The sequence below is a fragment of the Salvelinus namaycush genome, chromosome 28, assembly GCF_016432855.1.
Source record: "Salvelinus namaycush isolate Seneca chromosome 28, SaNama_1.0, whole genome shotgun sequence".
Lineage (NCBI taxonomy): Eukaryota > Metazoa > Chordata > Actinopteri > Salmoniformes > Salmonidae > Salvelinus > Salvelinus namaycush.
Window position 1 is genome coordinate 3,188,132 of NC_052334.1, and position 13,743 is coordinate 3,201,874.

Here is a 13,743-nt window from a genome sequence, read left to right on the forward strand (position 1 = left end):
TCAAACGTGATAATGCATTATAAAGTACGACAATGACTAAGTCAATACATTTCTTATGAAAGTAAAATCCAATAAGTAAGTTTCTCCAGATAGAGCTGCACCTTTTGTATATTTGTCCTCTCATATAAAATGAAGTATTTGTATCTAAAGGATTTTATCAGGTTGAAGAATTTGATGTCTATATTTTTTGGGGTATGTAACAATTGGATAAGACAACACTAGTAAAGGCTTTACCATTTATCTCATTTTAAATTGGTGGGCGGGATTTAGAGGACTACTTCATGACGTGAATACTGACTCCTGGCTTTTATTGTGGACTTTTCCTAATTTCTGTGACCGGAAGTACTATATTGTTGCTGATGAGACACTGATGCCGTCCACCATCTTTGGGTCCAACCATGAACACAAAAATGGGGGCATTTGCACTACTGGTAAAGCTTTATACATGCTCAAAATGTTTAAATGGTGAGTTATTTACCTAGCGATCTAAAGTCTTGTGCAAAACTTTGCTTGAAATGTATTAATTCGATATTAATTTGATGCACTCTAGCTAGTTAGATAGCCAGAGAACCTAGGTAACGTTAGCATTTCTTGTGATCAAAATGACATGGGACTTGCTTAATTATAGATATTTGTATAAATGTAAAGAAATGTTTGTTTTGTTAACAAAATTATGTAGCTTCAAATTGTAACATATGCCTATTGTTCAAATGTTGTAGTCATGGGAGATGCATTTCTATTCCGTGCATTGTTTTACCACATGCATTTGATGGTATGCATATTAGAATATACCTTTAACCCAAAAGTTACTGTGTCCTCCATTGAAGTGGTAAAGAGACTGTTACCTCGTGCTTATATGCTGCTGGTGTGTTTGAGTGTACCGTCTACCTTCTAAGTTCATAGAGTAGGCTTACATTGAAGACAGCAAGGACCTCAACCTGCTCCTCTCCTTCAATGCTGGAAGCACCACTTGGATCGATCTTCATGTGAGCACTGGCACATATTTACAACATGAGTAGGAAACATGAAATCGAGATAGGGAAACGTTGTTGGATGACATCGAACTGAGTTTATGGACTTTACCTGAGGACAATTTACTTTACCTGTTTGAACGTTGTGGAATAAATGGATCTGAAGTGAAAGAGTCAACGCTCATTGGGTAAAATACAAATATTGTGAAAATGTTGATTTACTGGAACCAACTGACCAGGGAATGTCTCGGTTACACCGACCGAAGGAAGACATCTAAGGAATACAGAATGAGGAGGGAGGGGCTTGGTTTTGCAGCAACAGGCTGGAGGCAAAGTCAACTCCACAGTGACTCATACCACAGCAGAGTGAGAGGGGTGAGTAATCTGTCATAAAGACTTTAAACTGTCATAAACTGACAGGAGATTAGAAAGGTGAGCACAACTTCAGAAGCCTAGAACATCCACTTGTAAATGGACTGAGGAGGAGATGTTGGGAATGAGAAATGATTCAACCTTGTAAACTCTAGTGGGAAACCCATTGGTGGGGCATATTGATTTCCTTTTGTGTGTGTGTTTATTTTAGGAGATCGAGGACCTGCTTAGCCTGCCGCTGTCCCTCCAAACTGAGACAGCCTACTGGGTCCTTGTTGTAACAGTAGAGCCCAAAGTGTACAGCAGGCTCCAGAGATGGCATCTTGGCCAACTCTTAAGAGGGTAACTGTGCTGCTGGAGCAGAGTCAACATCACAGTGGAAGATGTTGGTCTTTGAACAGAAAAGATGAAGTCATATTACATAACAATGTTCAATGGTTTTACTTCCTTGTTACAGCTACTGATGTGATGATGTAAATATCAATATTTGCTGGTCTGTGGTGTGCAATTAGATCAACCAGACACTGCACTTGACACATTAATGACATTGATATTCCAGTTACTAATTTGCATACACCCATTAAGAAAATTACTAAAAACTGTTAAATCCCCGTAGATTGAGGAATTGGAAAAATGGTATGGTTGAGAGGGACGAGGCAAAAGCTATGGCAAATAAGTCTGGTAGCACAACTGATTGGCAAATGTACAAAAAAAAATAAAAAATCATGTGACTTAACTAAATAAAAAGAAGAAATGACTACACTAAAACAAATAAATTATATAAAGAATGATAGTAAAAAGCTTTGGGACAACTTAAATGAAATTTTGGGGGAAAAAAGCCATCGAGCTGAATTAGATGGCTCATTTATCACAAAACCCACTGATATTGCCAACTACTTTAATTACCTTTTCATTGGCAAGATAAAGAAACTTAGGGATGACATGCCAGAAACAAAAGCTGACACTACACATCCAAGTATATCGGACCAAATTATTAAAGACAAGAATTGTACTTTTGAATTCCGTAATGTCAGTGTGGAAGAGGTGAGAAAATTGTCTATCAACAATGACAAGCCATCGGGGTCTAACAATCTGGATGTAAAACTTCTGAGGATAATAGCAATACTAGCAAACAGCAAGCCAATATGTAATTTATAGGCCTGTAGTGTTTTGCGTTGGAACCAATGGAGTGGGTGGAGTAGAAAGTGTTTCTGGGCATGGTGCTGATATGTGTGTGTCTTCAAATATCAACATAACGCTTCTCATGACCTAGCTTTGTGTTCAAACTCACCTGCTTTGTATTCTAGGAACACGAGTAAGTAGACAGAACCCTGGCTTTATGGACACAATCTATATAGTGTTTCCTGTATAGTGCTATATGTACCATATAGTATCCAGGCAACCCATTTTAAGCTGTTTGACCACAGTATAAGGCCAGCAACACTCCATGATTCAACGCCCCATGTAATTACACCATATATAGATTCTACAGACCCTACACCATTTTTACGCCTGCACAAAGAATTGTTTTTCCTGTACACTGCTATATATTTGTACCATATAGTGTCCAGGCATCTTGACCTTGGACATATTTTAAAAATCAAAATGTAATGCAAATGCCACTTAAATATGAACAAATATGAGTTACTGTTAATGTTTAGACGATTAATAAATACAGGTTAATGACAGTTTTCTATTACATGAGGGACTTTTATTTTGCAAACTTCCAAAATTCCGTGACCCGGAAGTATTTTTCTTTTAGTGTTGCTGAGGAGACGCTGATGGGAAAAGGTAAGTAAAAAAGGTCCGACTTTGATTCATAGCTTAATTTGTTCACTTTTTAAATACATTGCTAAATGTTGCCTTGCAAGGACAAGTCCATTATATTTACAGTCCTGAAAGTAACCTACCAATATAGACCGCTTGCACGTGTTCAAAACATGTTCATTGTTCGACTCTAGCAGGTTAGATATCTCACCTACCTAGCTAGTATTGCTAACAGCTAGCTGGCTATACGGGCAATTGAGGCCGAAAACATGATAGCAAATACTTAACATCTCTGTATGGTAGTTTCACACCTTCTCAAATCGTCAAGCTGGTGAGTGAAATAATCATAGATACTTCATCGTTTTGGTCGTGTTACCTCGATGTATACACTGGCACGCTAACGTTAGTATGTGGCTCAAAACAGAGCAGGGAACACTGGTCCTGAATGCCACAGGGGCCTCTTGTTTGTCCGTTCACTTGGTAACCTATATGCTTTAGGCCTGGGAGACCAGGTGTGTTGCATTTAGTTAAATGGCCTAGTGTTTGATGCGGCGACTGAATTGATGTGGTGTTGGTTGACACAACCCTGCAGTCGGGCCCGGTGTTGTGCCGAACCCCCCCCAGTTTAGCCTACATTTCACTGATCTTAGTAGCATAAAGCATTTTTCGGTTTGGCTATTTGTTTCAAGTGCATGTGGCTGTAGCTTGTACGGCGCCCTGGGCGAACCGGCCGCCCGGCGTCCCCCCCCGGACAAGATGCCCATGTCGCCCGTACTGAAATCGGCTACTGATTTTGTATTAGTCTATAAATAAATCTCTTTGCCAAAATTCGTAATCTCTCCCATTTCTTATTCGACTAGTATGTTTAGTAATTGTAAGGATAACAATTCAGCCATTCTGAAATGTTTATTGCTTGCCAACATTGTTATCTTTAATATAACACACATTTATTATTTTCGGTTGCCTATCCTGACGTGAAGTTTGTTCTATAGAAAGTATTTGACTCTAGCCACAAAAATTAAGAAAATTAGAAAGAGGGTGGGGGGGGGGGGGGGGGGGGGGATTCTCGGCACAACACCGGTCCTCGCCATTCTGCCGCCCCTAGGCAAGCACCAAAAATTGCCGCCCTCCTGTCTCCGCAAATATAATAGTGTCGGCCGCAATGTAGTTTTGTGAAGGCCTATCCATGCCATACCGTTTCTAAAACAGGCAGCTGTGTTGGCATTATTAGCCCAGTCCTGATTCCTGACCAAAGTTTAAGACTAATAATTGTGGCTATCTGATCAGCATGTCAGCTACCCAAGTTTATTGGGAGTTATTTTGAGCTCATTTGCAATTTGCAATGAGAATCATTGTGTTTACACAGCAGGAAAAGCACAGTATTTAATGTTTTTGCTATGACTAGCTCGTAAAAAAAACTACGAATAGGCCTACAATTTAAAATCACAGATTTATTATAATTTAGCCCAAGGAGTGAAACTCCCGGTCAATAGCCTAATTTCATTCCATATTGTCTGTTTCATTTTGACCTGACCTTTTATTTAGTATATGGTGTTTGTTAACATGCTAAGTCATATTCAAATTGAAGCATATTTTTATTTGATACGGCACCATTTAGGCTATTTGATCAGCGACACGTGCATGATGTAGAAAAACAGTGTCACATAACATTGTCATGTATATGGTCTCCAGTCTGTAGCCTATAGAAAGACCACAGGCTTCCTACTCTTTCTACTATAGGCTACATTATTTTATATTAGATTACTTGAGTGGTCGTGGAGCGCGGCGTCTCTCCGAAAGCACCCTGGAGAGGCGCGCTGGGCACGGACAAGATCAATATTTTGCACTCCTGACTTTGGCAGTGGGCACTGCTAAATAGTGCTTATTTTGGTCACATTAGACGTCGAGAGTCTATATACCAGCATGTTTCGCATATGGGGGGGAGGGCGGGAGAAGAGCTGTCAGACTTTATGGCACTACTCAATGACATTGACCCCAATCTCAAATTCACTGTTGAATGTGACACTAAACGTGTACATTACCTCCACATGTGGATTGAGAAATCAAATGGAACCCTGTTTACAACTCTGTATAGAAACGAACAGAAGTACTGTATTACAAGGGGACAGCTTCCACCCTGAGCCATTAAAAAGAGGACTTCCAAGAAGCCCGTTTTTCAGACTGCGGCGTATAGTCAGTCCTCTGTGGAGTGACATATCTAGAAAAAGCAGCGGAGATGAACAATAGGTTTCTAAGAAGAGGCTACTCTCCATAATGTGTGGATGAAACTCTTAATTTGTCATTGGGGAAAACACGAGATGAACTGCTACAAAAACACCCACTAGAGCTAAAGAACAATGTTCACCATCACTTATACTTTGAACTCTCGAAAAGTGGGAGATGCTGTCAAGAAACACTGGCATGTTTTCTCATCGGACCCAGCTTTGCCAGCTGAATGTAAGAATCCACCACTTATTGTATACAGGAGAGTTCGCAATTTACGCGATAAATTGGTCCATGCCAACTGCCAGCCACAAAAGAAAATCAGCTAAGCTCTTTTACGCCCTCTTCCGAATGGTAGCTTTAGATGCAGAGGTTGCGCACAGTGCAACAATATGATCAAGTGTGAATATTTCTGCCACCCACATACTGGAAAACAGTTCCAAATGAGTGACATTATTACGTGCCCCCCCCACCCCCATGTTATCTACATGATTAAATGTCCATGTGGGCTGTGCTATGTAGGTAAAACCTCTCGTTCTCTCAAACAGAGAATCTTTGAACGTAAAAGTTTAATTAGGAGAAACGACAAAGGATTATCCAGTCGCAGTTCATTTTAATGACCTAAAACATGACATTTCTACCTTTTTTAGATTTTGTGGAATAGAGAAAGTTAAGATATCAGACAGGGGATGTGATATAAATAATACTCTGAGCAAAATAAATGTTTTTGTATTTTCACCCTCCAGACATTATTTCCTAAAGGTCTTCACGATGAAATGACTATGTATGTTATGTTGTAAATGTGAACATGAATTATGCCCCCATTTCAGATGACTCTGACGTTTTTCTTACACTGTACCCAATGATTTAGGAAAACTTGCTTGCTAGGTCGATGTCCTCATTGTGGTTTTACAGACGTGTTTAATACATTTTATGTACACACTTTATTCAAATATTTATGAAATGCATATTGTTATATTTGGTAGCACTTATTTGTTTTCCCTCAACTCCAACCCCAAAGCTCTGAGGAAGGCCGTGAGGCCGATACGTAAAGCTCTGACGAAAGCCGTGAGGCCGATACGTAAAGCTCTGACGAAGGCCGTGAGGCCGGCACCTAAAGCTCTGACGAAGGCTGTGAGGCCGACACGTAAAGCTCTGACGAAGGCCGTGAGGCCGACACGTAAAGCTCTGACGAAGGCCGTGAGGCCGACACGTAAAGCTCTGACGAAGGCCGTGAGGCCGACACGTAAAGCTCTGACGAAGGCCGTGAGGCCGACACGTAAAGCTCTGACGAAGGCCGTGAGGCCGACACGTAAAGCTCTGACGAAGGCCGTGAGGCCGACACGTAAAGCTCTGACGAAGGCCGTGAGGCCGACACGTAAAGCTCTGACGAAGGCCGTGAGGCCGACACGTAAAGCTCTGACGAAGGCCGTGAGGCCGACACGTAAAGCTCTGACGAAGGCCGTGAGGCCGACACGTAAAGCTCTGACGAAGGCCGTGAGGCCGACACGTAAAGCTCTGACGAAGGCCGTGAGGCCGACACGTAAAGCTCTGACGAAGGCCGTGAGGCCGATACGTAAAGCTTATTAAAGATCAGTGATACGATCAAGAACGGTGTGCGGGTTCCTTCTTCTTTTTCCTCATCTTATCCGACTGTTGCCAATTACCTGCAAAAAAGATAGCTCAGATGTTCGAGTGCCTTTTTAAAAATTTTGAAATAGTGCATATGCCACTGGAACGTTCTCATTGTTTTGGGGCAGAATTGTGTGAGGTGTAATGCGTTGTTGGAGATGCGTCTTGGTCAGTTTAGCTCGGAAAATTCCGCCCTAGGTGGCAGCCTTATCCTGCCTACCTTTGGCACTCCAGGAACAAATCAATAATTATTGTTTAAAAAAAGCTATTGTTAAGTTTAAGCTAAGTTATTGTTATGTCACTGTGGGTAACAAGTCAACAAGGCATTCTGGGATATTCATTCCCCTTCTCTTGTGTGATTTTATTTCAGGAGAGCGAGGCCATGTCCTAGATACCTTCAGTCTACCCTGGAGGCAGCACAGCTTTATTTTCATGTGAGCATCAGCACACATCACGCAAGAGAAGTGTGCAACGTGTCCGAGACCTTGGAAGAGCTAGCTGGCTGACCAGACGACTTGAGTAGGACAATATGAGTCGAGAGAGGGAAACGTTGTTGGATGAAATCGAACTAAGTTTATATACTTTAACTGAGGACAATTTACGTTACCTGTGTGAACGTATTGGAATAGGAGGCAAAGATGGGTCAGAAGTCAAAGGAAAGACTCAACGTTCATTGCGTCGAATAGTAGGGGAATATTGTGAAAATGTAAATCAGATGGAATCAGATGAGCAGGGAACGTCTCGGTTACTCCAACTGAAAGAAGACATCAAAGGAATACAGGAAGATGCCAGGGGTGTGCCCACGAGTCCCAGCCAATCAGCGACAGCAGAGGTGGACACCTCACAAGCAAGCTGTGACGGAGAACCGAATGAGGAGGGAGGATCTCGGTTGCCTCATAACAGGAAGTTGGCGGATCCAGCTCCAGAGTGGCTCATTATACCAGAGCAGAGGGAGTCACTAGATCCTGATTGTGACAGTGGCACACGGTCTGTACAGCAGGAGGCAACAGTTCTGCTGGAGGACTGTAGGTTTATGCTGGGGCGGAGATTCAACATCAAAGCGGAAGAGCAGGAGCAGATGATTTCGGTCTTTGCTAATGAAGGTATGAATAGAACAGATTGCATTTTAAGACGCCACATTGCAGGGCGATGATGTCGCATTGCATGATAATGCCGATTTGTGCTCATGTTCAAAGTTGTTCTGGTGGAAAGAAGTGGAGGGGTTCTCATTGCTCAACCGACACGAGTTGAGGAGCAACCAAGACATTTGATCATCATCGAGAAGGAAAAAGGCGCAACTCTCACTCACCATTTAAAAAAAAAAAAAACGTCTTTATTGTATTTAAACAACTATTAAGCTTGACGTTTTCAGCCTTCGTCAATGGCCTTGATGTTCTGTTGAAGGCAGAAACATCAAGCTTTTAAAGGGAAGATTCACCCCTTTTTGACTGTTCTATTTACTCCCAGGGTTATTTCATGTTTTCATGCGCATCTGAGCTATTCAACTTTCAAGCAGGCAGAAATACAGGCGGTATTTCTGCCAAAATGGGTGAATCTTTCCTTTTTTAATAGTTAAAATGTTTTTAATGGTGAGCGGGTGTTGCACCTTTTCAAAGTTGATATCGTGTAACTTGTTGCAACTCTGACATGTTTTTCTGTTGTCATTCATACAGGAGAGGGTCCTGAGTCCTCAGACTCATCAGTGGAGACATTATCTACACCAGGGGAGAAACACCAGGAAGTTGACAAAGCAAAGAGATCTCACCACAGCCCTCAACGTACGGAGAGATCCACAAAACGATCACAGCCTAAACGGCACCTGCACACACACTCTGGAGAGACGTCGTCACCCTGTTCAGGTAGCAAAGAAAGTTTATCTTCTGTGAGTTCTTACCAATGCCCTGAATGTACGAAGAGATTCTCTAGTAATGCAGGTCTTCAAAAACACTTGAGATTACATGGTGGTAAGAGGCTTTTCCAGTGCTCACAGTGTGACAAGAGTTTCATAAAGAGTAAAAATCTTTATCAACACCTGCCAGTGCACTCTGGAGAGAAGCCTCACCCCTGCTCTGACTGTGGCCGAACTTTCTCTACAGCACGCTATTTAACTAAACACAAGCGTATACATTCAGGGATTAAGCCTTTCTGTTGCCCCCATTGTGACAAGAGATACACCAGATCAGATCAGTTGAAAGTTCATATCATGACGCATACTGGGGAGCGGCCTTACCAATGTGGTCAATGTGAGAAGAGTTTTAAAATGAAGGCAAATCTTAAAGAGCACCTGTTATTACATGAGATAAAGATGTCTCACCGTTGCCCTGACTGTGATCAAAGGTTCTCCGCTGAGGAAAGTTTAAAGGAACACATGCAGTTACACAAAGGAGAGAAACCTTTCCACTGTCTGCAATGTGAGAAGAGGTACAGTACTTCAGATGAGTTGAAAGAACATATGATGTCTCATACTGAAGAGAAGATTAATTTCCGACTTGTTTCTGAGAATAGATCGCCAAGTTCCAGAAATGTAGGAGAACAATGTCAGGAGACGGCCCATACTGTTGACAAACCTGACCACGGCTCTGACTGCGGAACAGATTTTGCTCAACAAGACAAGCTGGTAAAACACCAGCAAATACACACTGAGGAAAGCCCAACACACATTGCCGAAAAGCCAACGCACACTGGGAAAAAGACTCACTACTGCCCTGAATGTGGGAAAAAATACCATAGCACTTCACACTTCAAAGAACACCTGCGTTCACACACTGGTGACCAACCTTACCAGTGTTCTCAGTGTGAAAAGAGTTTCACAAAACAAATACATCTTAAGCGACATATGTACTCACACACTGGAGAGAAACTATACCATTGTGGTGATTGCAATTTATATTTCCTTAATGAAATCGAATATAAGAGACACAAGCACATTGGGGAGAAGCCTCACCACTGCTCTGTCTGTAGTGTTCGTTTCTCTCTATTAGAAGATCTAAATGCACACGAAAGGATTCACACAGGAGAGAATCCTCACCACTGCTCTGACTGCGGGCAAAATTTTGCTACCGCGGGATGTTTAAAGAAACACAAGCTGTTGCATTCAGGAGAGAAACCTTTCCACTGCCCACAGTGTGATAAGAGGTACACCAGAGCGGACCAGTTAAAAGATCATATGAAGATACATTCTGAAGAGAAGCCTTACGAATGCACTGTTTGCGCAAAAAAATTCCACGATTCTAAGCAATTAAAAGTTCACCAGAGAGCAGTGCATGTAGCATCTTCTTACATTTGCTCTGACTGTGGAAAGAGCTTTGGTCTACTGGGCAACCTTAATGCCCACCAGCGAACGCATACTGGGGAAAAGCCTCACCAGTGTCCCGTCTGCGAAAAGAGGTACACAAAACGATCACATCTTAAAGAACACATGCGTATACACACTGGTGAGAAACCTTACCAGTGCTCTCAGTGTGAGAAGAGTTTCACAACACAAACGGGTCTTAATCATCACCTGTACACACACACTGGAGAGAAGCCCCGCCACCACTGTCCAGACTGTAATGAAAGTTTTACGTCTTGGATACCCTTTAAGAGACATAAACAACAACATACTGGAGAGAAGCCTCACCTCTGCTCTAACTGTGGTCTTAGTTTCCTCATAGAAGAGGACTTAAAAGCACATGAAAGGATTCACACTGGAGAGAAGCCTCACAACTGTCCTGACTGTGAAAAAAGGTTCTCTTCAGTAGGTAATTTGAAAAAACACAAGAGGTTACATACGGGAGAGAAACCTTTCCACTGCGAGCGTTGTGATGAGAAATTTACAAGATCAGATCGGTTGAAAGTTCATATGATGTCACATACGGGAGAGAAACCTTTTCAATGTCCTGAATGTGATAAAAGCTACAATAATTCGACCCAATTGAAAAATCATCAGAGAATAATACATAGGGGAGAAAAACCGTACCTTTGCTCCGACTGTGGAAAGAGCTTTGGCAAACTAGGTAACCTTACAGAACACCAGCGAACACACACTGGGGAAAAGCCGCATGTTTGCCCTGAGTGTGGGAAGCAGTTTGCCCACGCAAAACACTTAAAGAGACATCAGCGGGAACATACGGGAGAAAAACCGTATCAATGCCCTGACTGTGAGAAATGTTTCTCCCGGGTAGATTATCTAAAAACACACCAGGTAACACACAGGCCTCCTCACATGCGCTCACCTGTAGATAAACCCTATGGCTGCTCTGACTGTGGGAAGCGTTTCGGGCAGATCTCTGGCCTTAGGGCACATCAGAAAATCCACACTGGAGAAACTCCTTATGACTGTACTGGGTATGGAAAGAGTTTTGTAAACCTGTAAAATCAAAAGATACACAATCAATTGGATACTAGTGAGAAGTCATACCACTGCTCTGACTGTGGGATAAACGCTGATCAGGTGGAAACCTCTGAGACGCCAGGTCACTCCTGAATTGCCTGCTATGAAGGCATTGACAATTGGCAAGGAGTGGTAAATGCCATTTTACATCTACATTTTAGTCATTTAGCAGATGCTCTTATCCAGAGCGACCTACAATTAGTGCATCCATCTTATGATGGCTAGGTGAGACAACCACACATCAGTCGTAGTAGATGAAGTACATTTCTTCTTAAAGTAGCTATCAGAAAAGTCAGTGCTTGTGGGAAAAGAGGGGGGGGGGGGCGATACTCTTTCAGATGTTTTCAGAATATGGGCAGTGACTCCTTTTTCCTGACATTAGCTGGAAGCTCCTTCCGCCATTGGGGTGCCAGGACAGACCAGAACGATCACTGTGCTGCCATTTATGGACTTCTACCTTTTTGTATATATGGACTTTTATGTTGATCACCTTTTGTAGTTAGCATGTAAATATACTGTTTAGTTAGCGTAGGAGGATGTTTAGTTAGCATGTAAATATACTGTTTAGTTAGTGTAGGATGATGTTTAGTTAGCCTAGGATGATGTTTAGTTAGCCTAGGATGATGTGCAATCACAATACATAAGCTACAGGTCTCCTACTGAACTGCATCTCTCATGTTCACTCTAACCAACATAACAAACAGAGAAGTGTTTTTGTGTTGTGGTAACAACAAGGATTTGAGTCTCGTAGTTGTAAATGTCTGTTTGGTCAATTATTCAAAAGTCAGATAATAAAGAAACATTTTCAATGACTCCCTTCCCTTCAAATTCTGCACACAATTAGTCCCATCCTGGGTTTTACTATGTGGTCCTTCACACTCTGCACACAGTGACTCCCATCCTGGGTTTTACTACGTGGTCCTTCACACTCTGCACACAGTGACTCCCATCCTGGGTTTTACTACGTGGTCCTTCACACTCTGCACACAGTGACTCCCATCCTGGGTTTTACTACGTGGTCCTTCACACTCTGCACACAGTGACTCCCATCCTGGGTTTTACTATGTGGTCCTTCACACTCTGCACACAGTGACTCCCATCCTGGGTTTTACTATGTGGTCCTTCACACTCTGCACACAGTGACTCCCATCCTGGGTTTTACTATGTGGTCCTTCACACTCTGCACACAGTGACTCCCATCCTGGGTTTTACTATGTGGTCCTTCACACTCTGCACACAGTGACTCCCATCCTGTTCCTTTACTATGTGGTCCTTCACACTCTGCACACAGTGACTCCCATCCTGGGTTTTACTATGTGGTCCTTCACACTCTGCACACAGTGACTCCCATCCTGGGTTTTACTATGTGGTCCTTCACACTCTGCACACAGTGGAATAATTGGACCTGTACTGAGCCGAGAGGAGCAGAGCTGTACTGCACTGGCCTGGCTACACATCCATTGTAGTTGCTTGAACCGTGCTGGAAATGAAAATGTCAGAGCCAGTACAGTTCCGGTGGGCCCCAGAGTGCTCATCCTAATGCTAAATATGATCCTATCCGACTTGTATTGTAGGGGGCAGATCTAGGAAGGTAGTCTCCCATTGACGTCAATTAATAAATCATGTGAACGTCTACACTCATCTCAACTGAATCAGGCTCTGTTGGTGCATTTAGACAGGCAGCCCAATTCTGATCTTTTTTTTCACTACTTGGTCTTGACCAATCAGATCTGAAAACGGTCTGATGTGATTGGTTCAAAAGACCAATTAGGGGGGGGGGGGGGGGGAATCAGAATTGGGCTGCCTGTCTAAACGTAGCCTTGAGCGTAAATCATAGTCCACAGAAGCAGAGACGCGATCAGAGTCCCGTCGTGACATAGCTACGTGGCTCTGAGACCACCATTCGCATGGGACACAGCCCAAATGCGCACCTCTCCACAATTCCCAACCAACGCGGCTCCGGTACGCATCCTTTATTTATTTGAATGTGTTGACAGTTGGAGAAATTGCTTGAGCAGCTCTGAGAATATGAAAGCCAACGGTTCAATATTTTACACCAGTGGAGGCTGCTGAGGGGAGGACGGCTCATAATAATGGCTGGAATGGAGAGAATGGAATGGTATCAAACACATTAAAACCATGGAAACCATGTGTATGACACCATTTCAGCCATTATTATGCCAGAGTGTCTGGTCTGAGGTTTCTGCTCCATCCTTCCCTTGTACTTGATTGATTGAATTAAGGTCACTAATTTGTAAGGAATTCACCTCACCTGCTGGAAAAACTATAAACCTGTAGACACTCGGCACTCCGTGGAATGAGTTTGACACACCTGCGTTAGACGCTTTAAGTGTAAATCATGTGTCACATGCTGGGTAGTCTTGCGTCTTACTGTGACATAGTTAT

General features: G+C 42.7%; 1 protein-coding gene across 2 annotated transcripts; it reads left to right on the top strand.

The window, feature by feature from the left end:
• The first annotated feature begins 3,109 nt into the window (after positions 1-3,109).
• On the top strand, positions 3,110-12,139 carry LOC120023763 (zinc finger protein 271-like). Of its 2 annotated transcripts, XM_038967861.1 has the most exons (4): positions 3,110-3,134; positions 7,336-8,068; positions 8,639-8,824; positions 11,720-12,139. In XM_038967861.1, the coding sequence occupies exons 2-4, from the start codon at positions 7,495-7,497 to the stop codon at positions 11,821-11,823; spliced, it is 864 nt and encodes a 287-aa protein (XP_038823789.1). In that variant the 5' UTR covers positions 3,110-3,134; positions 7,336-7,494; the 3' UTR covers positions 11,824-12,139. The 2 variants fall into 2 exon arrangements, with proteins under 2 accessions (XP_038823789.1, XP_038823787.1); XM_038967859.1 differs by having other exon boundaries at positions 8,639-12,139.
• Positions 12,140-13,743: the final 1,604 nt, after the last annotated feature.